Genomic DNA, 23,428 nt, shown 5'->3' with positions numbered 1-23,428 from the left:
GATGCTGGCCTGTCAGGTAGCTCAACAGTGTCTGTGAGCGTTTCGAAGAGGCCCTTGGTTTGTGCAAAGGCAGAGAAACCAGTGCTTCATGTTGGGTAGTCCTCAGCCAACCCACTAAACGTCATCCACTTCAAACTACTAATTGATGTTTCCATTATGAAGTTTAAACTTCAACTTTTTTTCACAATATCTGATTTAGCTTTTACTGAGGAAAATCTTAAATTTTTTTCTTAAAACTCTCGTCAATCTAGAAGAGCTAAAACTGCCAACACTCACACTACAATCTTAACCAAAACTCTATTAGCTTTTCAGCGGTCTGATGGCTGGGCCCATAACCTGTTAGCAGCATTATGAACACTGTAGCGCAGCAACACCGATGAGGCGGGAAGAGCTTTAGCAAATTTGAGATCGAAGCTAATAAAGCTCAAAAGATATCTGAGAGAAAAAGAATTATTTTTATGAGACTTAAAAGAAAAGAAAATAGTAAAGATTTTAACAAAAATCAGTCGTATATATAGTCTGAAATATAATTACAACGTTCACAGTGTACATTTGATAAAAGGTTAATGTATCAAAAATCAGGCGAATTTGGGGCGTAAGACTGGGCGTCATTTCATTATTAGATGCAAAAAATTAGTTAACTCGAGATTGTTCACAAAGTTGCATTTCCCATTGATTATTAGTAGGTAAATATCAATATTTGACAAACATACAGATCTAAACTGATTTGCATTCATTTTCTAAAATCTTAGCTGCAGTTGTCGTTATAAATCTGGTAAGTTTGTTTTCTTTCTGAGTTTATTAACATAAGGTAAGTTTCTAACCCAGGTCGAGGTGACCAGAGCACAGTGACCTCTGATCAGACCTTTGAGCGCACATGCTCTCGGTGCGCTCGAATTACATGGTCTGGCGAAGATTTCGAGCGCACTTTTGTCTGGACAATGGTCTGGATCTTGTCTGATCAGAGGTCACGTCGGTCTGGGATGGTCTGACCAGAGGCAGTTTTGAGCGCAAACTTGTCTGATCAGAGGCCAATCCGAGCGGACACTAGTCTGATCAGACACCGATTCGAGCAATTTTTTTTTTCATTTTTTTGTGTGTTTGTTTTGCTGACTGAGGCTGTCTCTCCCAAGAGTCTACAATACAGACCAATTCTGATCAGAGACCCATTGAGAGCCTGATGGATTGATCAGAAACAAGAGTCCCAGCTGATAGCAACTGCCGGTCCCCTTTTGAAAAGTTTGGGATTAACTTTAGATCAAGACATTATTATGTAAAGCTGTCTATGTTAATCTAATAAGTCAAAAACATGAATTATTGGCATACTCAACAAATTATTTTTCCGGCACTTTGGATTTCTTTTAATTGGCAATACTTTTATTATAGGCTTTTCCTTAGTTGAATATATTTCTGAAAACATCGATTTTTATGAAATGAATATATTATAACAACATTGAGAGATTTTTGCATGTTCAAATCCTTTCTCTGATCAGACTATTTTGAACGCGCTTTAGTCTGATCAGAAGCAATTTCGAGCGCACTTCAGTCTGATCAGAGGCGATTTCGAGCGCACTTCAGTCTGATCAGAGGCAATTTCGCGCGCACTTCAGTCTGATCAGAGGCGATTTCGAGCGCACTTCAGTCTGATCAGAGGCGAATTCGAGCGCACTTCAGTCTGATCAGAGGCAATTTTGCGCGCACTTCAGTCTGATCAGAGGCGATTTCGAGCGCACTTCAGTCTGATCAGAGGCGAATTCGAGCGCACTTCAGTCTGATCAGAGGCGATTTCGAGCGCACTTCAGTCTGATCAGAGGCAACTTCGAGCGCACTTCAGTCTGATCAGAGGCGAGTCCGTGCGCACTTCAGTCTGATCAGAGGCGATTTCGAGCGCACTTCAGTCTGATCAGAGGCAAATTCGAGCGCACTTCAGTCTGATCAGAGGCGATTTCGAGCGCACTTCAGTCTGATCAGAGGCGATTTCGAGCGCACACTCGTCTGATCAGGAGGTGACATTCGACTGCACAATAGTCTGATCAGAAGAAGTTTTCGAGCACACTCTAAGCGCACACGGAGCTTAGAGCGCACTCTAGTCTGATCAGAGGTCAAAGCAGTCTGGCTCGGTCTGATCAGAGGTCAGTTTTGTCTGGAATGGTCTGATCAGAGGCCATTTCGGTCTGGACCTCAACCTGGGAAGCTCTAAGGTATTTTCTAAGTTCATTTCTGTGCTCCAATATAGGTTTAAATATCTGTGGTTTGTAACCTATTTCTCACTTGTTTCTCAGCACTAAGAACACTATTATTGTTTTTTTTTATTTTGCCATCTCAATCTGGAGTTCATAGTTGTGGCCTTTGGAGTTCAGATTATGTTATCTAAAAGGAAAACCGATAGATAAAATGAGAGGATGCTCCCTGATTATGGATTATCGGAGCTTAGATGTTCGCTGATTTCCATGGTAAATTCATTCCACCAGCCCGCAATTAAACACATTTGTTTTAAATGTTCCGACCCTCTTGAGGGGGGAGGAACTATATACTCAAATGGGTTTTTTTTTGTTCCGTGAATTTTCGCCGCTCAATATATTCATCGTAGAGAGTTGAGACTGGTATCATTAGAAAGCTCGTCCAGCGTAGAATATGGAATTAAAAAGATTTTTTTAATTTTCGTTTTCTACAGGGAGTTATCGAGGTTTTAAACTTTCGAGATAATAGAGTGAGAGTGAATTCCGTTGATTTCGTTCACCTTTTTTCGGAATTTTTGACTAAAATTTCACCAATTTTGATAAATTTTAATAAAAATTTTCACGAAAATGTTGTTGATTTTACGTTTAAAATCAACAACATTTAAAATCAACAACAGACTGAAAAGGGGGCTAATTCCACTTCAACTTCCGGTGAGAGTGCTCTGTAAATAAAACTTTGCCAGTTTTTGCTAACTTTATTTGTTGATTATCAAAAACGCAGCATTTATTTTTGATTCCTTAACTAACAACATATCTATATCAATGACATTCCAAAAATTAAATATTCTTAATGAACAATCAGCATTAGCAGGACTAGATCTGTACCAATCTTGGACCGTTACAATCCAAAAATAATTCGGAATGTCGTCAGTCGGTTTTTTATGAAAAAAATCGATCTTTTTTATATTAATTAGCTAACAAAAGATTTCAAATCAAAGCTCACTAGTGATAGGTCCTATTGGCTTCCTAATTGGCTTGAAATTATTTATCTAGTTGATTGCTTGAAAACTTATGTTCGGTTTGACTTTTAAAATACTTGATTTTTAAATAAAAAATGGTTTATTGCACTTTTCCTCCATTTTTCTCTTAATTTGGTCAACATTGTTTATTGTTTTGATTTAATTTTTTTGGTCAAAAAATCTGGATAAACGTTTCAAAATTTAGCCTTTTTCATCAAAAACAGCACGAAATAAGCTACTTTAGTCCACTTTGATTAAATTTGCCGACAGAACGGCCCCAAACAACACTCCTATAATCTTTGTAGACTCAGAGGGGGGCTATTTCTACTTCAGAGTCCGCTGAGAGTGCACTGTAGTTAAAACTTTGCCGTTTTTTGCTAACTTTACTCGTTGATTATCAAAAATGCAGAATTTATTTTGAGTTTTCAACTAACAAACTATCTATATCTACAACATTCGAAAAATCAATTGGTCCTAACGGACAATAGGTAATAGCAGGGCTAGTTTTGGGCCATTCTTGGACTGTTACAATCCAAAAAAACGGGTTGTAATCAGCCGGTCTTTTTTTTTAAAAAAAAAGAGACTTTTTTTTAATAATAAAGAACAGAACATATCAAATCAAAGCTCAGGAGTGATAGGTCCAACTAATTCGCTTGCTAAGCAGCTCCAAGCTAATGCATTTAGTTTTTTAATTGAAAGTTTATGGTCGTTTCTTTTTTTTTAAAAAAATTGACTTTTCAATAAATAATGGCTTAATTAACTTTTCCTCTATTTTTTTTCTTAGTTTGTTCAACTTCCAGCTTAGTGTCAGCAAAGAAAGGCTGCTTCTTCTTTCTACTGATTTTACATTTATTCTCGGTTGCAGTTTTAAGCCTGAAGTTATTGTTTTCTGGCTTTGATACTGCAAGATTTCAGATTTTTGTTTGTTTTGATATTTGCCAGTTTTACACGTTTTCTAATTTGTCACATTATCACATTATTGACAGTTCTCATGTCACCTCTTAGCATTCAGAATAAGACAAGATTGAACATTTTAAAATCTTGAAAGATATATATCATCGTTTTAACGGCTTCGACGCTTCTTTCTTGAAGAAATCAACTGAATTTTTTAATTTCGTCTCTAACTGTCATTTATACTTTGTCGTTTCGGTCGTTTGAAATTTCCTGTATAGTGATAGCAATCAGTGGCTTTTCATGGAAGAATAGAAGAACCGATATTCTGATATAAGTAGATAGCTGATGGCTTTCATGACCTTGAAAAAAATCGTTTTCCAAAATTGAAAAAAAAAACTTTTCAACTTCGTAATTTTGTTCTTTTTATGTTTCTTTTTGTTACCTAATGTCTTCAGTTAATTACAAGTCAAACATGAAAATATTGGTGTCAAGGGAATAAGAGGGATTGGTGTCCCAAAATCTTTTTTTTTAAAGAATTTGTTATGACCTTACTGGCTTCGACACCGGTTTTTCACAAAAAAAGTAAATTAATTTGATTTTTGTCATATTTGACGTTCTTTTTGTAGATGCAAGAAATATTCTGGATAATTATAGGTCTCGAGGGCTTCTTTTTCTTGAATAAACGAACCTATTTAAATAGCTCTTTTTGTAATTAATGCCTTTCATGACATTGAATGTAATTTGGTTTTGAAAAAAAAATTAAAAGTATTACATATTTTAGCACTTCGCTTTTTTGTCAACTTGTTACCTAGTCTTACTAATGAATGGCCACGTACTACATTATACCTGTTTGAAGAAGAGGTAATCAAATATATTTGGAGTGCCAAAATTTGGCTTGACGGCTTTGACAGCGTTTTCTGGCAAGTTTCAATTGAAATTTTGTTTGTTCTTTGTTGTTCCTTTAAGCCGCTTTGAAAAATGAATAAGGACAGGTCCTAATGCCCTTCTATAGAAGCAGTGGTAATTGTAAATTTGTGGTAATATTAACTGATTCCTAATGGTATTTATTACTTTGAAGTTAACTGTTTCAAAAAAAGTTAATTTTTTTTACTTTACTGTTTTTATTCTTTTTTGTATAATTGTTACCAAACCTTTTTATGGACTTGTCGCATATGTTTTCTGGTGATTTAAAAGTTGTTTTTGTTTAGTTTTATGTTTATCTGACGGTATGTTGACTTTGTTATTAATTTTAATTTTTAAGAGGGACATAAATTTTTTGATGTAATTAGTGTTTGTTGTTGTTGTTGTTTGATTTTGCTGTTCGTCTTGACTCGCTTTCTTAATATTGACATATTACAGCAATCTAATGCATCAATTTTTACTCCACTGCGTTATTTGCTTTGGAGGCTATTTTATCGTTCATACATAATTTTTTGAAAAAGACTTGGGCTTTTTTGGGATTCGCAAAAAATAATTTTTGGGTTTTTCTATCTGTTCCTCATTTGGTAGACAACTATGCCAAAATTGTGGATGGGCGGGGTCGGAACCCTATGTGCCATCGCACATTACAGAGCCGCCCTGTTTAATTTAAGAATAAAATTTTTATTAATGGTTCAAAATAACAGTAGTCAAAACGCATTACATCAGATTGGTGTCCCAAAATCTTTTTTATAAAGAATTTGTTATGACCTTACTGGCTTCGACACCGGTTTTTCACAAAAAAAGTAAATCAATTTGATTTTTGTCATATTTGACGTTCTTTTTGTAGATGCAAGAAATATTCTGGATAATTATAGGTCTCGAGGGCTTCTTTTTCTTGAATAAACGACCCTATTTAAATAGCTCTTTTTGTAATTAATGCCTTTCATGACATTGAATGTAATTTTGTTTTGAAAAAAAAAATAAAAGTATTACATATTTTAGCACTTCGCTTTTTTGTCAACTTGTTACCTAGTCTTAATAATGAACGGCCACGTACTACATTATAGCTGTTTGAAGAAGGCGCAATCAAATATATTTGGAGTGCCAAAATTTGGCTTGACGGTTTTGACAGCGTTTTCTGGCAAGTTTCAATTGAAATTTTGTTTGTTCTTTGTTGTTCCTTTAAGCCGCTTTAAACAATGAATAAGGACAGGTCCTAATGCCCTTCTATAGAAGCAGTGGTAATTGTAAATGTGTTGTAATATTAACTGATTGCTAATGGTATTTATTACTTTGAAGTTAACTGTTTCCAAAAAAGTTAATTTTTTTACTTAACTGTTTTTGTTCTTTTTTGTATAATTGTTACCAAACCTTTTTATGGACTTGTCGCATATGTTTTCTGGTGATTTAAAAGTTATTTTTGTTTAGTTTTATGTTTATCTGACGGTATGTTGACTTTGTTATTAATTTTAATTTTTAAGAGGGACATAAATTTTTTGATGTACTTAGTGTTTGTTGTTGTTGTTGTTTGATTTTGCTGTTCGTCTTGACTCGCTTTCTTAATATTGACATATTACAGCAATCTAATGCATCAATTTTTACTCCACTGCGTTATTTGCTTTGGAGGCTATCTTATCGTTCATACATAATTTTTTGAAAAAGACTTGGACTTTTTTTGGGATTCGCAAAAAATAATTTTTGGGTTTTTCTATCTGTTCCTCATTTGGTAGACAACAATGCCAAAATTGTGGATGGGCGGGGTCGGAACCCTATGTGCCATCGCACATTACCGAGCCGCCTTGTTTAATTTAAGAATAAAATGTTTATTAATGGTTCAAAATAACAGTAGTCAAAACGCATTACATCAGATTGTTGAGAGCGTGTTGAAGGAAAATCGTACTCTTTTGACTTATTCGCTACACTTTTATCTTTTAATTTATAAATTTATAAAACCAAGACTCTTTAAATACCTCCTGTTTGTTGTTATGCAGAAGTAGTAACCATAGAACTTCCATTTATGGAAAAGTTGTAATCGTACAACTTCCATTTATGGAAAATTTGTAGTCATAGAACTCTCATTAAGGAAAAATTATAGGCATAAAACTTTCATCTACGACAAAATCGTAGTCCTGCCAATTTCTTTGGACTTTTTGAATGTATGAAGTTGATGCTCCATAATATGAAAGTTCTATGATTAGAACTTTTTGTCAACCCGAGTATTTTCCCGCCGCACCTACCTCTATCTTGTAATCTCCTGGTTCTGTTGGGTTGTATCGTACCACAATGGTCCTGTCCTTGCTTGTGTCTCTATGCATATCTACTTTGAATCCACCTGAACAAAACAAGCAAACAGTTTTCAACCACTTTACAGTCTTAATTTAGAGTCTTGACGGGGTCAACGCTAATTCTTCAAATGCTTCTCAGATTTGTGGCCGACTTTGACTAAGAAGCTCTTTCCTGCAATAAATCAACAAACGATATTTTTGAAGCCTTGCCGTTCGTCTGGACAACTTGACTTCCTTTGCAGACCAATGTCTAGTTACCTTAGCCATCTTACAAACCTTTAGGTCCATGCACCCGCACTTTCAGTTGACCAGCCCCGGCCCCTTTAGTGTCACAGACGAAATCTCCCTTGAATGTGGACAGCACCCCGTGCTCCAGTCCTGGTCCATAAACACGACACTTGCTCGGATCGGGTGGGCCGGATATTCTGAAACAACTGTTTGCATCCAGAGAGTTGAAGCCAGAGTTGACAACCGTTGTAATAGTTTGTTCACGGCGATTCAAAGTCAAATTGAGCTCAAGATAAATTGGATATGGATACAAGCAGAAACACCAATCCCATTAAGTTTTTTGATCCGGAGTTTTAAACGAGCAAACAAACGCAAAAAAATTGAACCAGGCAAAGTCTGGATCAAAGTCTGGATCAAAGTCTGGATCAAAGTCTGGATCAAAGTCTGAATCAAAGTCTGAATCAAAGTCTGGATCGAAACGTAATTTCAGTCCACCGTGTTATTTTGATGTGCAAAAATTGGCTGAATGGTTATTTTATACGTCAATTTGAGCATGGACCCCAAATTGGACAATTTACTCAACGTCGATTGCGCTAGCTATGCATTGAGGGACAAGTAATAACGATGGAAAGGGTTCATAGAAGCGAAGGGAGTAAATGCAATCGCGGACGGAACGTCAAGTCTCAATCCGTACTGATTCAGTTAAATTTCAAGTCATAGATCAGAGCTCTTATGATCTCAAATTTCTCTTCAAAAAAGGTCACCATAAACAATGACTTGCCTTCAAAACTCTCCAAAGTGAAAAAAAGGGAATTTCTTTGGTGTCATTGCATGGGCACATTGTGCTCTTGATTGTGATTCGTAGTTGGTTATCGAAGACAACTACAATCTGAACCTGTGTAAATCCATATCAAACTTTGAATAAGCACTGACCTGACAAGGTATGGACTGTTTTGGATGTGCTCGTTGTCGTATTTGATCTCAAGAACGTGTTTGCCTGGTTCCTTTGGTTGTAGGTTGACAGAGTATGTGCCATCACAGTTGTCAATCACGTCCACCTTCGCCTCTTTCTTCGGACCCATACAATGTAGCTTCAACTCACCTGTACAAAATGAACTTATATCAACGGTATATTATAAGGACTTGAGCCTTTATATCGAGGAGCTGATTCAATAGCTTCACATAAAATCATTTTAATAACAAGCTCCCGATGAGGTTGAAAATGCAGGAGCGAAGATTCAAAAAATCTCAAATGATCTCAAAATCCTCTTCGAGCTGCAACGAACAAACATGACAAGTTGATATAAAAGAAACACCGTTTGGAAGAATGGCAAAGTTCGTCCTATAAAACTCCGCCCTTCTGACAACCACCATGACCACAATATAAAAGTTATTTAATTCTGGCCTCCCAATACCAATGACCAATGACGCCACCTCTTAGACAAACTTTAGCTCTCGAGAAATAGCCAGACAATATAACTCAAGCAACTCGGATAACAAAGCATTCTCAAGCCTCCAAGACAAAGAGAAAATTAAAAATAATCCAGATTTTCGACACATCAAGCAATCGTGGCTAGTCAAAAGACTAACGGGCAGACACTGTTCGTTGAGAAAACGATAAGTCATTTGCAGTCAACACAGATAGTGGTCAGACTCATGGACAACAGATACATCCCAGAGTACCTGAAAATCTGAGAGCCAAGTCAACTTTAGAAAAAATAGACAACTGACGCTCCAGTCTATTGCACAGAGGCTGTTTGCCTAGCAATCAACAAAATACAGACTGTAGCCACGGCTTTTTTAAACCTTTCAAAAATCTTCGACTCAATCAACCGCAAAAAGCACCTAGAGAAACTTGTATTTGAGCAATCAGCAACCGTTCTTAACTCTTTTATTTCTAACCGTCTGCAGCAGACATTTGTTAATAACTGTGAATCAGATTGGATCCTTTTGTATCAAGGAATACCACAAGGTACAGTGTTTGTCCCTCTGCCGTTTAATCTAAACGTAAGTGACACTTTGATGCAGGAGACTGCAAACAATTTCATTATGCAGGTGATACATTGATTTTTAGTGCCGACAAAACAATTGACCAAGCAAAAAAGTCTAGTCATTTTTTTTTATTGTAAACACTAAACTTCATTTAACCTATCAAAAACACATACATTTTTTTGGTTAACAACGTAAATAAGTTTTTATTGCATGAGTCACGTAAACTAACTCTAAAAATCTGCAACACTTATAATAAAGAAAAGTTTAGATTGCTCGGAGTTGGCCTAGATTAAATGCTATCAATGCAAGATGAGGTTAAAAATCTTCTCAGAACAATGGCTTGCGGCATCGAATCGCTAAACACCGCACTTAAAATTGAATGCATTAGTCAGGAGTCATTTTCATTACACGTCCATACTCTTAAGAGGAATTGCAAACAATCTGATTATGTCATTAGAGACTCAAATATTTTTTTCATGGAAAAAATATTTCTCTTCGACCGACACCAAGTTGACAAACAACATTCTTCGCATAAAGTTGATTTGGCTTCAAGAATTTATACTACCTCAAAAACATACGAAGCAATCAATTGCCTGCTTTGAAAACATTTAAAATTTTGAAAACAACTAAAAAAACAAATCAAAATCTTTCCTCAAAACGAAATTAAACGGGATCAGGAGCACGTTACGCATGGATTACCATGAAAAAATTGAGGAAAAAATTGAGGACCTTATGCAGTGAATTTAATTTCAATGCATAAGGTGTCTTAATTTAGTTCTAATTTTTGGTTTTGGATATTATGCTACTTTTAGACTACGCAAATTTGACTGTAACTTTGCAACTATCTGACAAATTAACGTGTTTTCTTCTCAATGCACAACAAGATAAAAAGCAATTGAATTACGAAGAGAGTGTAGTTATGCAGAACACATCCATAAAAACCGGAACAACATTTTACTAACAGAAAACGGTTATTTTTACATCAATTTCATTAGCTTTGATTTTCAATTCATACCGAGATGAACTCCTGGCAAGCGGGTGGATATAAGAATTTGCATTAATAGGTGAATATAATATTTCACATAAAAAACAGTTCCATATCTTGTGTCTGCTTTAAATTCAAAAGAGGTCGGTATCTGATTACATCTCCCAATGACAGATCATAATTTATAAAAATAGCAATATTTTAAAACTTTTCCCAGAACATTAACTGGTTCTAGAAAGTGCAATACAAATATCTGGCAATGAGAGCAATGTCCGTTTCTGATATTCCAAAAGTACAAAACTTATTTAGTCTTTAGAAATACGTTTATAGAAAGAATATTGTAGGAATTTTTTATCCCAACAACAGTCAAAATTGCTTCTGCTGAAGCGACCTCTCTGTTTTAGAGTCCATTTTGCTTAAGAGATCAAACAATTGTTGCATATTATTTGTTTGATAGCATCAGGATTAAGGGAGATATAAAAACCGCAGGAAAGAAATTTTTCTTATTCGTTTCGCTCCTGATTACCTCTGTTAAGTACAAATGGGCGTCAAGGTTAGCCCTTATTTTGTCCACTAAATTAGCACGAATTCACGCTATCAAGCAGTGCATCCAAAGAGCATCATAAAAAAGAAATTCCACTAATACTTCTGAGGAAGAATACAAGCATTTTCTCAGGGTTACTTGGTTGATGATTTGTAGAAGAAATATTTTCAAGCCGGAGAGTTGAAAAATTAATATACAGAGGGATAATAAAAAATTAGTTCTCGAGTTTTTTCCATTGCTTCCATTTATAAATTTACAAACAACAAAACAAAACTCGAAAGGACATCAAAAGGTCACTAGACCTTTTACTTCTTCTCAAAGTCTATTTAATTGGTAATTCGAACCCTCTCAAAACACAATTTACCCTGGTAAAAGCCTTTTTTAATAAATCTTTAGAAAACATTTAATAAGAAGAACAAATTTTTTTAAAAATGCATCTCGTTAAACATTCAATTAAAACCATTAGCCCTAGAATCTTATTCCTTGCCAAAAAAAAGTTAACAAAAGTTTGTTATCTATAAAAAAAGAGTTTCTAAAACAATGTAAAAAGTTTATTAAATCCTTTGCATTAAATGAGCCGAGTTTTTGAACAACACTTTTATCCATTTTAGTTAAAACATTATATACGCGTCTTGATCTGTTTATGAGTGGTTTGTTTTTTGCGTAGTATGCAAAAATTTTGTTTTGACTAGATGAGTTCTTTCATTTATTTGGATATTTAAATTATTTCAGGAAATTAGTTTCTTAACAATTTCCTTGGAGGTTCATGACAGACAACTTTTCACAGTAGTTTTATCAATTCATATATGTATAACTCTTTAAAAGAAAACAATTTGTGTTTACATCGCAGTTCTTCACTGCTCTGCAATCTCTTAGCTGAAAATAATAAACGAAAAAAATTCTGCTTTGCTGCCACTCTAATTTTTGAAGATCGCTTTTATTGGCCACTCCATGCAACAAAACCCCGTACTGTAATACTGGTTGAACGTAAAGCTTTGTATAATTGGACTAGTTTGTGTCTTGCAAAAAAGTTTTTTTCCGATATATGGCCTCTGTTAACCAATTCATTTGGCAAACTAATTTCTCAATGTGTGAATTGAAGCTCAGTTTACTATCTATATACATAATCAAATAAATAATGTGGTCGACAATATCGATGTTGTAATCATCAACTGAAGTTTTTACTTCACGTGTCTCATTAGTACCATCAAAACATTTCCTTGCAATTATCTTTATTTATTGCTAACTTATTTGATTCTATTCAAACTGACCGTTTTTTTGTTGTATCATTAATTCCATCATCTGCCTTTCCGTAAATATTTGTATCATCAGCAAACATAGTTACATTGCCAGTTGTACAAAAATCAGGCCAATCGTTTACTTAAATCAAGAACAGAAGTGGTCCTAAAACACAACACTGGGATACACCAAAAAATGCTTTCGGAGGATGATCGCTGCTTGCTAACTGAAACACAATTTTGTCTGTTGGTCAATTATGAACTAAGAGTGTCAGAAATTTCCCCCCTCAAATCCTAATCAAACAATTTTTGGAGCAAATTTTATGAGTATTAAAAGCTTTCAATAAATCAATAAAAACCCCATTGTAACTCTCGTTCAAGCACAAGGAAATTCTTATTGTTTCAACAACCTCCGACACAGCATCAATTGTGTTTTTTTGCCTGATATCCAAACTGTTTCTTGCTTACTACTGAGTACTTGGACAAAAACGAAATCAGCCTTTTTTTAGACATTTTTCAACAATTTTTGAAATAACTGGGAGCAGTTATATTGGTCTATAACTACCGAACTCATTTCCGCTATCACTTTTGTACAGAGGTAAAACATTGGCAATTTTCAGAGTTTTAGTAAAATAGCCCTCAACAAAGCAACGATTATTTAATTTTGCAAATGTTTCACACACGCTTGGATTGATGAAATAAATCAGTTGATTTGAAATGTTATACAGATCAGAGGCAGTTTTTTTTGGGGATTTGCTTAATAATGTCGAAAACATCTTCGGTTGTGACGTTAGTTAAGAACATGGAAATTTTCAAGCTTCTGACCAGGCTGAGATCAGATTACAACTTTCAGATAGTTTCTTTCCCATTTCAAGAACAGATTTATTGATTTCATCAGCGTTCAGATTATCGATGTTCTTTTTCATTTTTGTTCCCTTAATATCGTCTATTATGTAAAATTAACTTTTTTTTGTTTACTTTTTTTCAGTTTTTTGTTCACAAAATTCTATTTCCGCTTATTTTGTTAATTTTTGAACGGTTACGCAGCTTTTTATATTTTACTCAATCTTCGACATCCTGTTCGTGCTTCAATTTTTGGTAGGCTTCAAGCTTTTTAATACTGAGATTTTTGATCTGATTATCCAAAAAAGGCTTTTGAACCTGTTCGGATTTTTCGTTAGTGTGCTTTTTGAACTTTTGCAGGGTTACATGACAATCCCACTCCTTGTTTGTCACCCTCAATAAATCCGTAAAATTGAAATCTAAATCAGAAGAAAAATAAAGTTTATATCTCGTTCCCAGATTTTTTTTGCAATACCGTAGTTTAAATCTAACCTGAGCTCCTTATTTTGAAGTTTTTTCAGGGGGCTGAAATGAGACCTTTCGACTGGTTTTTCCTGATCAACTCTTGTTTCCTTGCAGCTCAATTCTACTCCTTTGTGGTCAGAGATCATTGGATCCTTCACATTTACGGAGGCTTCAAAATTCGCAAAAAAATATCAAAGCATGTTGCACTACAAGAAGTGACTGTTGTCGGTTCTGATCTCTTCTTTATTTGCAGTCCTGTACAAGAGAAACGACCCAACAACCTTATCAATTTTGTTCGGTTTTCAATCACATTCAGTTGAAATCACCACAAAAAATTTGTAAACTCTCCGGTTTGATAGTGAATTTATTGATGTGTTCTTGACAAACGTTTATCTACTCATCTATACCATAACGTGAAGTTTTATGATCAACAGTTATCACCTTTTCATTTTGATCTCCTAACAACGCAACTGTCAAAAATTGTACGTGTTCATTGTTTGTTATCGATGAATTTGAACTTTGATGCCTTTCCTAATGAAAAAACCTATACCCCTTCTTCCTTTTTCCCTGTCACTCCTGAACAACTGGCCACATCCATAAAACTGGTAGGCATTTTGGAAAGTACACTGATTGAACTAGGTTTCGGTTTATGCAATCACATCAGGTTTTGACTTCTCTTGGTTTATAAATTGATCTAGCTCGTAAACGATTCTATGAATTCATCTTAAATTTAGAATTCGTCAGTAAGATTCTAAAATTCATAAATGTCCAAGAAGTATTCTGACAAAACTGCAGCCATGAGCATTTTTTTCTCCGTTTTTCTGTTGTTTTTCTGCTCAGTTTTTCTTGCTGCCGAGGAATTGAAGTGCAGAACAGAAAACCTCAATCATTTTTTGAGTCAAATGTTTTGATTCTGAAGCAAAGATAAACGAGTTTAGACAATTATAAGAGGACATAAAAAGACTGAAGCCAAGGAAATTGCCGTACTTCAAACTAAATGTTTTTGATACAAAGTGCTATTTGTGACACAACATTTTTTTAAAGTTCACTCAGTTTGCAACAGGTCGCGGTAACCGCAGTGCCTGATGCAAGGTTCTCGTTTATGATGAGGTAAAAAAAACAAATTTATATAATAATTGATATACATGCCTGAAACCGCAGAAATTGCAGAGCCTCATGCAGTAAACATTGAAAAAACAACAAGCAAATGCATCGAAAGCTTAAACAGATAAAAATAAGCGAAATGAAAAAATAAGAAAATTTGGTTAGGAATTGACTCTTAATTTCCTTTTATCCTTTCTTACGACTTTGAAAAGTAAGCTTGTATATTACTTGTATCAAAAACATAAGTCACATTGCAAACATATGTTGTGTCTTCATTACTTCAGACGTTAACAAAAAGATTTAATGAGTAATTCTCATTTCAAAATTTTTCAATATGCTTTTCCAGTTTCAAAGATAGTTTTCTTTTGTTGTGGAGAGAGACTGTTGCAAATAGCCAATTAGCAGGTTCATCATCAGTGAATCGAAATGGTCGCAGAAACCAGTAATTTGACCTGGTCTACGACTCTGCTCTAGCACAATTGGATTTTTTACGTTTTCCACTTCCATAGCAACCTTTACTTTTACAAGTTGTTCGCTCCCATCTCCTTGCTCCCATAATACGGACACAGTACAGTTATTAGTGCTTGTTATGAGTCCTTTGCCTTCCGCGAGAATCTTGATCCCGGCATCCATTGCAGGTAATCTTCCTCGTACGTAAAAATTTTGATTTATTTCGTTTCTTTTGTCCATTGAGATGCATGGGACGGCATATGTCTAATTTTTCAAAGTTCTAAAAACGTGACAATCACAGAAGCCATTAGACATTTTCCTTCCGCGACCAGTTGAAATATGGCATTCTTTGATCTTACTCGGTTTCAATTCATAGCGCAGTAACTTTTTAATGATAAAAACAATCCGGTCTAATAATGCGTCATCAACAGCGTTTGGGTCAAATGGTGGATTACCAAAATTGGCGGAGTCCTTAATCGTGTATATTTCTTGTTCCGTACATGCATTTCTAACTTTGAGCAAAAATCCTTATTTTTTTTGTATTGTACACTAACCTCGTTCTGGGTTTTTAATTCTCTTTTAATGGTACTCACGACCTCCTTTATACTCTCATCCTGGATAGTTTCCACTAATTGTAATAACTTGGTTTTCATCCGAACAAAAACAATCTGCAAATAAATTAGTTATCAAGACCAAAATAGTATGAATTACAGTGTAAATTGAGACTAATTTTTTTGAATCGCGCAATTCTAACAGAATATAATATCTAGGCCTTCGTAGGATTTCTATATTTATATAAATAATAGCTGCTACAATCCTCAAGTTCTAAACTTAAACGGAAAAGAAACGATTTGAATGTTTAAATGTTGAAATCTGCTTTACAAAACATCAATGAGAAGTGTCTTTTGTCACTGTAAACGAGCGAAAGTTCAAGCAAAAGCTAAAAGAACAATCAACTGTTTGCTATGAAAGATTGATGCAAAATGGTAATAGATAGCAGCATTATCACAAACTATTTTGTATTTGAAAACTGATTTTTTCTATTTTTTTATGGTCTATCAAGCTGTGGATGCCTGATGATTAAGCTAAGCGAAATAAGAGATTCTGATTCTGGACCTCGAGGTCATACAGAACCTCGTTTCAAATTCTCTTGATCTTGAACCGTGTAGTTTCATGCAGTTCATGTTGTAATCTATTATGAGAATTAATGGTTCCGACCCCACATGGGGGAGAACTATATACTCAAATGGGTTTTTTTTGTGTTCAGACAATACTGGCCAATCGATACATTCATCACAAAGAAATGTGAGTGGTATCGTTAAAAAGCTCGTCCAGCGTGGAATTCGAAATTAAAACGATTTTTCTGAATTTCGCTTTTTTCGAGGAGTTTTTGGCATGATTTTGTTCACTTTTGGCATAATTTCCGTTTAGATGAATATTTTTTACTGTAAAAATATTTATTCAAGACTAAATTTCATGCTACTAAATGCAAGACATTGGCATTCCTAATAAATGAAAGGCCACAAAAATGCTAGTTCTGGTCGCATGGACAAATTTACTATAAAAAAACTGGAATTAAATTTGAGAGCTGTTTTTTTAAAAACTTTTTGCATTTTTTTTTGTTTTTTTAAGTCACTAATAGATTAGTCACTTTTACTATCGAGATTTCGTTAATGACGAACCTCACGTATAGACAAATGAAGTCTAATGAACAAAAAATCCGTTTTCTAGGAATCATTAGTGTTTTCTTTTGGCTTCTAATCTGAGTTTTCGCAATTTTATAACAAAATTTTGATTTTTTGAGGTTTTACTAAACTTTTGTTGTCCCCTCACATATACTCTGCAACTAAAAGTGCAATAGGCTGGATAATGAGGATTAAGTGAAGCTATCTAGTGATTTGACCAGAGAGCACATTGCTGTTAAGTCATTAAGTCTGCTAAGTTTTTTTTGAAAATTAACCCGTCTCCAACCTTTTTTTTGATCTGTAAGTCATTTTCAGTAATCACAGGATCTCCTCCCTTTCTACTGCAACCAAAATTTGTTAGACTTCTAACGATTGCTTTTTATGTCTTTGATGCCACAAGTTTTCAATTTTATTTGGATATTTTTTCCTTATTTTGGTTCCTTTTGACTTCTTAGAACATTACGTCAGACTGAAAGTTCTCATTTGTTTAAAGAAGTTGTTCAATTGACCGCAGAGAAGGTTTTCAGAGAAAGCATATGGTTTAAATGGCTTCAAAACTATTTTCTCGCACTTTTCTTTGAACTTTTGGTTTCTGCCTGTTTTTGTTTTTGTTTTCAATGTCATAAGACTTATTGTGATGTCTTACTGATAACCTACAAATGCCAAGCATTTAAGTTTTCTCATCGAGGCATAGTTTAAAATTTTTATTCACTTCCTTTGAAAGCTGTTGAAATTAATGGCGTCGATATTAAGTGTATTTTGCAAAAATTTCGTAGTTTTGATGTACTTGTTCATATTTGTTAATTTTTCGCAGTCATATTTTTAGAAACAATAAAGCATCACCTTGCTGTTAAATAAATAATCAAAATTTTCACTCTATAATGGCTCCGACACTTTTCTCTCTGAATTTTTTTTATAATTTGTTGTTTTTGACAGTTTTTTCAAAATATTTTTTGTAGTCGTAAAATGCTGAGAGGTCTCATAAGCTTCGAACTGAGAAATGAATGAACGATGTTTCTTGATGCAGACAGTTGATAGTAAATACTCTTAAATTTTTTGATTTTATTCGTTCTCAAAATTTTTTTAAATTTTCCGGTTTTTGTTTTTTTCGACAACTTGTAGGTCATTCTCATCACTGAGAGGTCTCATTCAATTCCATCTAATTCAAAAATAAACAAGGCTATTGATATTATACCGTAACTGATGTTTTGTTAGGTGGACGATATGTGTTTTCATAAAAGTGGTCAAAAATTGTTTCTTTTTCTCTTTTTTTAGCATATTCGCGCAATAACAGATCCCAATGATTTTCAATTAAGTACCGTGTGAACTTATTTGATTGCTCAGTATATTTTGAGCGGATTTTAAATAACAATTGAAAAAAGAGAAACAATACTCAGATAAAAACAAAAGATTTTAACGGCTTCAATGATTTCTGTTTTTGCAATTTGTTTGTGTTTTTTTCTTAGTTTTTCTACGACTTTAGTTCGTTTCTATGGCTTAGTCTCAGCATATACAAGTTCTTTCGTAATGATATTTTGGCCAATTCATCAAGAATTGTTTCTCTGAAGGCTAAGGTGGTTTATGAGGTTTGAAGCTATAAAACGTTTTTTAAAATGATGACTGATTTTTGCCTCATCATTTCTTTTTGTCGACTTTTTACCTAGTCGCACTAAAGAAAAGTCATATCTGTCGTGTAGTTAAGACGAAAGTTTGTTCAGCTAAAGTTTTATCTGATTGCTTTTTGAAGTTGTTACTAGGTGCTTTTAATCTTAGATAGAGAGTTTTTGCTGTGATATTTTAGTTTTTGGTGATTCTGCTGTTTAATTTTTTTCTTGCAGTCTTTTCAATGGCAGATCTCTCGCCCGCTGTGATGAGGAATGGCATTATGTAATTCATTTAGTAGTTTGAGTACGTAAAGACTTTTGAACTCAAACTTCCATTTTTAATTATCTCTTCATTTGGTTGACAATTAAGTAAAAAATGTAGATGAGCTCGGGTCGGAACATCATGTGCGAACGCACATTAACGAGCCTCTTTGTTTTTAATATTGTCTGATCACATCAACAAAGTTTATATATATAAAACAAATTTCAAGAAAGAGTAAAAATTCTGTTTGATAGGACTGTGGCCTATTATGAGAGTTATTTTTTTTGTTTAAACAAGTAAATTGAAAATAGAACCCAGGAGTTAAATATTACAAGTGTAAAATTATATACAAAGAATTAGTACAATGTTAAAAAACTTTTGTTCTCCCCTCACATATACTCTGCAACTAAAAGTGCAATAGGCTGGATAATGAGGATTAAGTGAAGCTATCTAGTGCTTTGACCAGAGAGCACATTGCTGTTAAGTCATTAAGTCTGCTAAGTTTTGTTTTTGAAAATTAACCCGTCTCCAACTTTTTTTTTGATCTGTAAGTCATTTTCAGTAATCACAGGATCTCCTCCCTTTCTACTGCAACCAAAATTTGTTAGACTTCTAACGATTGCTTTTTATGTCTTTGATGCCACAAGTTTTCAATTTTATTTGGATATTTTTTCCTTATTTTGGTTCCTTTTGACTTCTTAGAACATTACGTCAGACTGAAAGTTCTCATTTGTTTAAAGAAGTTGTTCAATTGACCGCAGAGAAGGTTTTCAGAGAAAGCATATGGTTTAAATGGTTTCAAAACTATTTTCTCGCACTTTTCTTTGAACTTTTGGTTTCTGCCTGTTTTTGTTTTTGTTTTCAATGTCATAAGACTTATTGTGATGTCTTACTGATAACCTACAAATGCCAATCATTTAAGTTTTCTCATCGAGGCATAGTTTAAAATTTTTATTCACTTCCTTTGAAAGCTGTTGAAATTAATGGCGTCGATATTAAGTGTATTTTGCAAAAATTTCGTAGTTTTGATGTACTTGTTCATATTTGTTAATTTTTCGCAGTCATATTTTTAGAAACAATAAAGCATCACCTTGCTGTTAAATAAATAATCAAAATTTTCACTCTATAATGGCTCCGACACTTTTCTCTCTGAATTTTTTTTATAATTTGTTGTTTTTGACAGTTTTTTCAAAATATTTTTTGTAGTCGTAAAATGCTGAGAGGTCTCATAAGCTTCGAACTGAGAAACGAATGAACGATGTTTCGTGATGCAGACAGTTGATAGTAAATACTCTTAAATTTTTTGATTTTATTCGTTCTCAAAAAATTTTTAAATTTTCCGGTTTTTGTTTTTTTCGACAAATTGTAGGTCATTCTCATCACTGAGAGGTCTCATTCAATTCCATCTAATTCAAAAATAAACAAGGCTATTGATATTATACCGTAACTGATGTTTTGTTAGGTGGACGATATGTGTTTTCATAAAAGTGGTCAAAAATTGTTTCTTTTTCTGTTTTTTTAGCATATTCGCGCAATAACAGATCCCAATGATTTTCAATTAAGTACCGTGTGAACTTATTTGATTGCTCAGTATATTTTGAGCGGATTTTAAATAACAATTGAAAAAAGAGAAACAATACTCAGATAAAAACAAAAGATTTTAACGGCTTCAATGATTTCTGTTTTTGCAATTTGTTTGTGTTTTTTTCTTAGTTTTTCTACAACTTTAGTTCGTTTCTATGGCTTAGTCTCAGCATATACAAGTTCTTTCGTAATGATATTTTTGGCCAATTCATCAAGAATTGTTTCTCTGAAGGCTAAGGTGGTTTATGAGGTTTGAAGCTATAAAACGTTTTTTAAAATGATGACTGATTTTTGCCTCATCATTTCTTTTTGTCGACTTTTTACCTAGTCGCACTAAAGAAAAGTCATATCTGTCGTGTAGTTAAGACGAAAGTTTGTTCAGCTAAAGTTTTATCTGATTGCTTTTTGAAGTTGTTACTAGGTGCTTTTAATCTTAGATAGAGAGTTTTTGCTGTGATATTTTAGTTTTTGGTGATTCTGCTGTTTAATTCTTTTCTTGCAGTCTTTTCAATGGCAGATCTCTCGCCCGCTGTGATGAGGAATGGCATTATGTAATTCATTTAGTAGTTTGAGTACGTAAAGACTTTTGAACTCAAACTTCCATTTTTAATTATCTCTTCATTTGGTTGACAATTAAGTAAAAAATGTAGATGAGCTCGGGTCGGAACATCATGTGCGAACGCACATTAACGAGCCTCTTTGTTTTTAATATTGTCTGATCACATCAACAAAGTTTATATATATAAAACAAATTTCAAGAAAGAGTAAAAATTCTGTTTGATAGGACTGTGGCCTATTATGAGAGTTATTTTTTTTGTTTAAACAAGTAAATTGAAAATAGAACCCAGGGGTTAAATATTACAAGTGTAAAATTATATACAAAGAATTAGTACGATGTCAAAAATCAAAATTAGTGGTTCCGTTTTTTAAAGGTAAAAATAGTTTTTGAAGCCACCAACGTTCCTTTCCACTGGTACAAGTTTTAATTGTTGGAGCAGATGCTGTTTTAACATGCGTTTTCACTTTGAGGGTGATCTGATAGTCGGACTTCACGCGGAATTTTGATCCTTTTTTGGATGCTTCATTTTTGTAATGATCGACTGCTCGCCCTTAAGAGAATTGGCTGTTCAGTTCTGTTGTTTTTTCTTACTAAGAAATTACCACTTAGAAAAAAACTTTCAGTGCCGTCTGATTTCAATAATGAAATATCATTCCTAAGTTTTGAAACACTCATGTGGCTTATTAAAAGGTCTGCAGGCAACATGTCAGATTTTACTAAGAGATCTGTAGATCTCTCAAACGTTTTTCTCATATAGCAAACTTTATTTCCCCAATTGATTTGTCGACTAATTCGCTGCATTGCAGAGAAATTCAATTTCTGAAAAAATAGAGCACTGAATGTTAAATGAGAAAAGACTAGGGATTTGAATAGCACCAATCGTGCTTTCAGAGGTAACTGATAACGTAAAAGGTATATGGATCTAATCGCTGTGGCCATATTTGATAGGACTTTGTTGAGTTGTACATGAAAATTTAATTTAGAATCAATTATTATACCCAAGTATCTGCAGTGACTTTGTGGTTTAATTTCTTGTCCCCGAAAAACTATTGGATCAAAATTTTCATTTTCCTTCGAGACGCAAAGAAGTTCAGTCCGGTATTCATGATTAATTTGTTTTGCTTTAGATAATCATCTGTTTTCTCCAGTATTTCAGAAACACATTTTATATAGAAGAAAATTGAACCACATGCTTCCAAAGTGTGCAGAATATAAATATAAGAAGCCTGTAGCCTTTTTTGTTGGCAATAGTCGTTTGGGAACTAATAAATAGCTTTTCCTTCATCCTTCCCTACTTTCATTCTTAATGTTTTTATCGTAACAAAAGCCACAAAACTCTATTTGTTGGATCTGAAAAGATTGTCAAAAACCATTTGTTTACCAAGTTTCAGTAAAACAGTATATACTGTTTTGTCCCATTTTATTTACTAAAAATCTCAATCATAATTATAATCTTTCTTAAGGAACGAATTAGCACTAAGAAAAGTAGGAGTAGTTACTAAATAGTGTCAGAACTAATCTGAGAGCGTCTTTGACTGGCTCTATTAACAAGATTAATATTCTGTTAATGCACTCGTGCACAAATACTGCAATATGAAGTTTTAGTAGATGTGACAGCAGTAGTGCATTTATCAATGACCGCATATTTTAAACATTTTTAAACTCTCGGCAGTGTTCTTCTTCAGTGATACCCATTTCAGCATATTTACATTCCGCGAAATTTGTAATTGTAATTATCGCCGGATTTAATTTTCGTATTAATTGCGGAAAATATTGTTAATTTCCTCAATTCTTGCATTCTCGACTTTATTTTGTCTTTCTAAGGCAATATTTCACAACAAACGCAGACTTCTGTGTTTTGTTCTTCGTAAAGCATTTTGTTTGTATTTGCGTATTGTAATTTATTGGATGAATTTATACGTTCAAAAAGTTCATGTATACTTTAGTCTAAGGAACAAACAGATAATTTTTTGACGTAAGCAATGTCTGAACAGTGTGCAGAAAATTGGAGTCAACTCATTGACGAAATGTTGAGCCAAACCAAGTCAACATTCACACTCCAGTATGATTACAAAACCACAAAAACTACTCAGCCAAAATAATGCCAAGTAATCTGGCAGCAGCGTCAACTAGGTACTACATAACACCACAGATAACAAAAACAACTTTAGACGACTCAAACAATACCAAACCAAACAACTAGACAACACAGACTACTATCATAAGAAAAGAAAAAATTTGTTTGTGAATATTGCAGCTTACTCAAAGCAAAATACAGGATGTCCTCGACGAAGTTGCTCTCAATAAATTAATTGAAACGTAAACATCCGAAAGAGAAAAAACTCGTTTAATGTCAGTCTCTCAGTCAGGAGCATGGTTATCGGCAGCTCCCATACCGGCTCCTGGCCTCCATCTCTTGCCAAACGAGTTTCGAGCAGCTGTGAAGTACAGACTGGGCGCTCCCATATATGAAAAAGAAAGGAAGTGTCCCTATTGTAAAACAGGATCTTTGGATACACTCGGAGATCATGCTGTTGCATATCATGAGCGGGCCGATATGATTTCGCGATACGGCCGCCTAAGGGA

The 23,428-nt window shown here is 34.1% G+C and overlaps 1 protein-coding gene across 2 annotated transcripts in view; it reads right to left on the bottom strand.

The window, feature by feature from the left end:
• Positions 1 to 23,428, bottom strand: part of LOC142358212 (filamin-B-like) — a 62,620-nt gene that overhangs the window by 7,677 nt on the left and 31,515 nt on the right. For both annotated transcript variants that reach the window (XM_075409664.1, XM_075409663.1), the window contains exons 4-6: positions 8,461 to 8,629; positions 7,576 to 7,724; positions 7,252 to 7,346 (exon numbers count right to left, since the gene is read on the bottom strand). In XM_075409664.1, coding sequence (XP_075265779.1) covers positions 7,252 to 7,346; positions 7,576 to 7,724; positions 8,461 to 8,629 — 413 coding nt within the window. The remainder of the gene's footprint in view (positions 1 to 7,251; positions 7,347 to 7,575; positions 7,725 to 8,460; positions 8,630 to 23,428) is intronic.

Source organism: Convolutriloba macropyga, unplaced genomic scaffold (assembly GCF_964194025.1).
Source record: "Convolutriloba macropyga unplaced genomic scaffold, txConMacr16.3 SCAFFOLD_560, whole genome shotgun sequence".
Classification (NCBI taxonomy): domain Eukaryota; kingdom Metazoa; phylum Xenacoelomorpha; order Acoela; family Convolutidae; genus Convolutriloba; species Convolutriloba macropyga.
The sequence above is the reverse complement of the archived record's forward strand: the minus strand, read 5'-3'. Positions and strand labels throughout refer to the sequence as shown.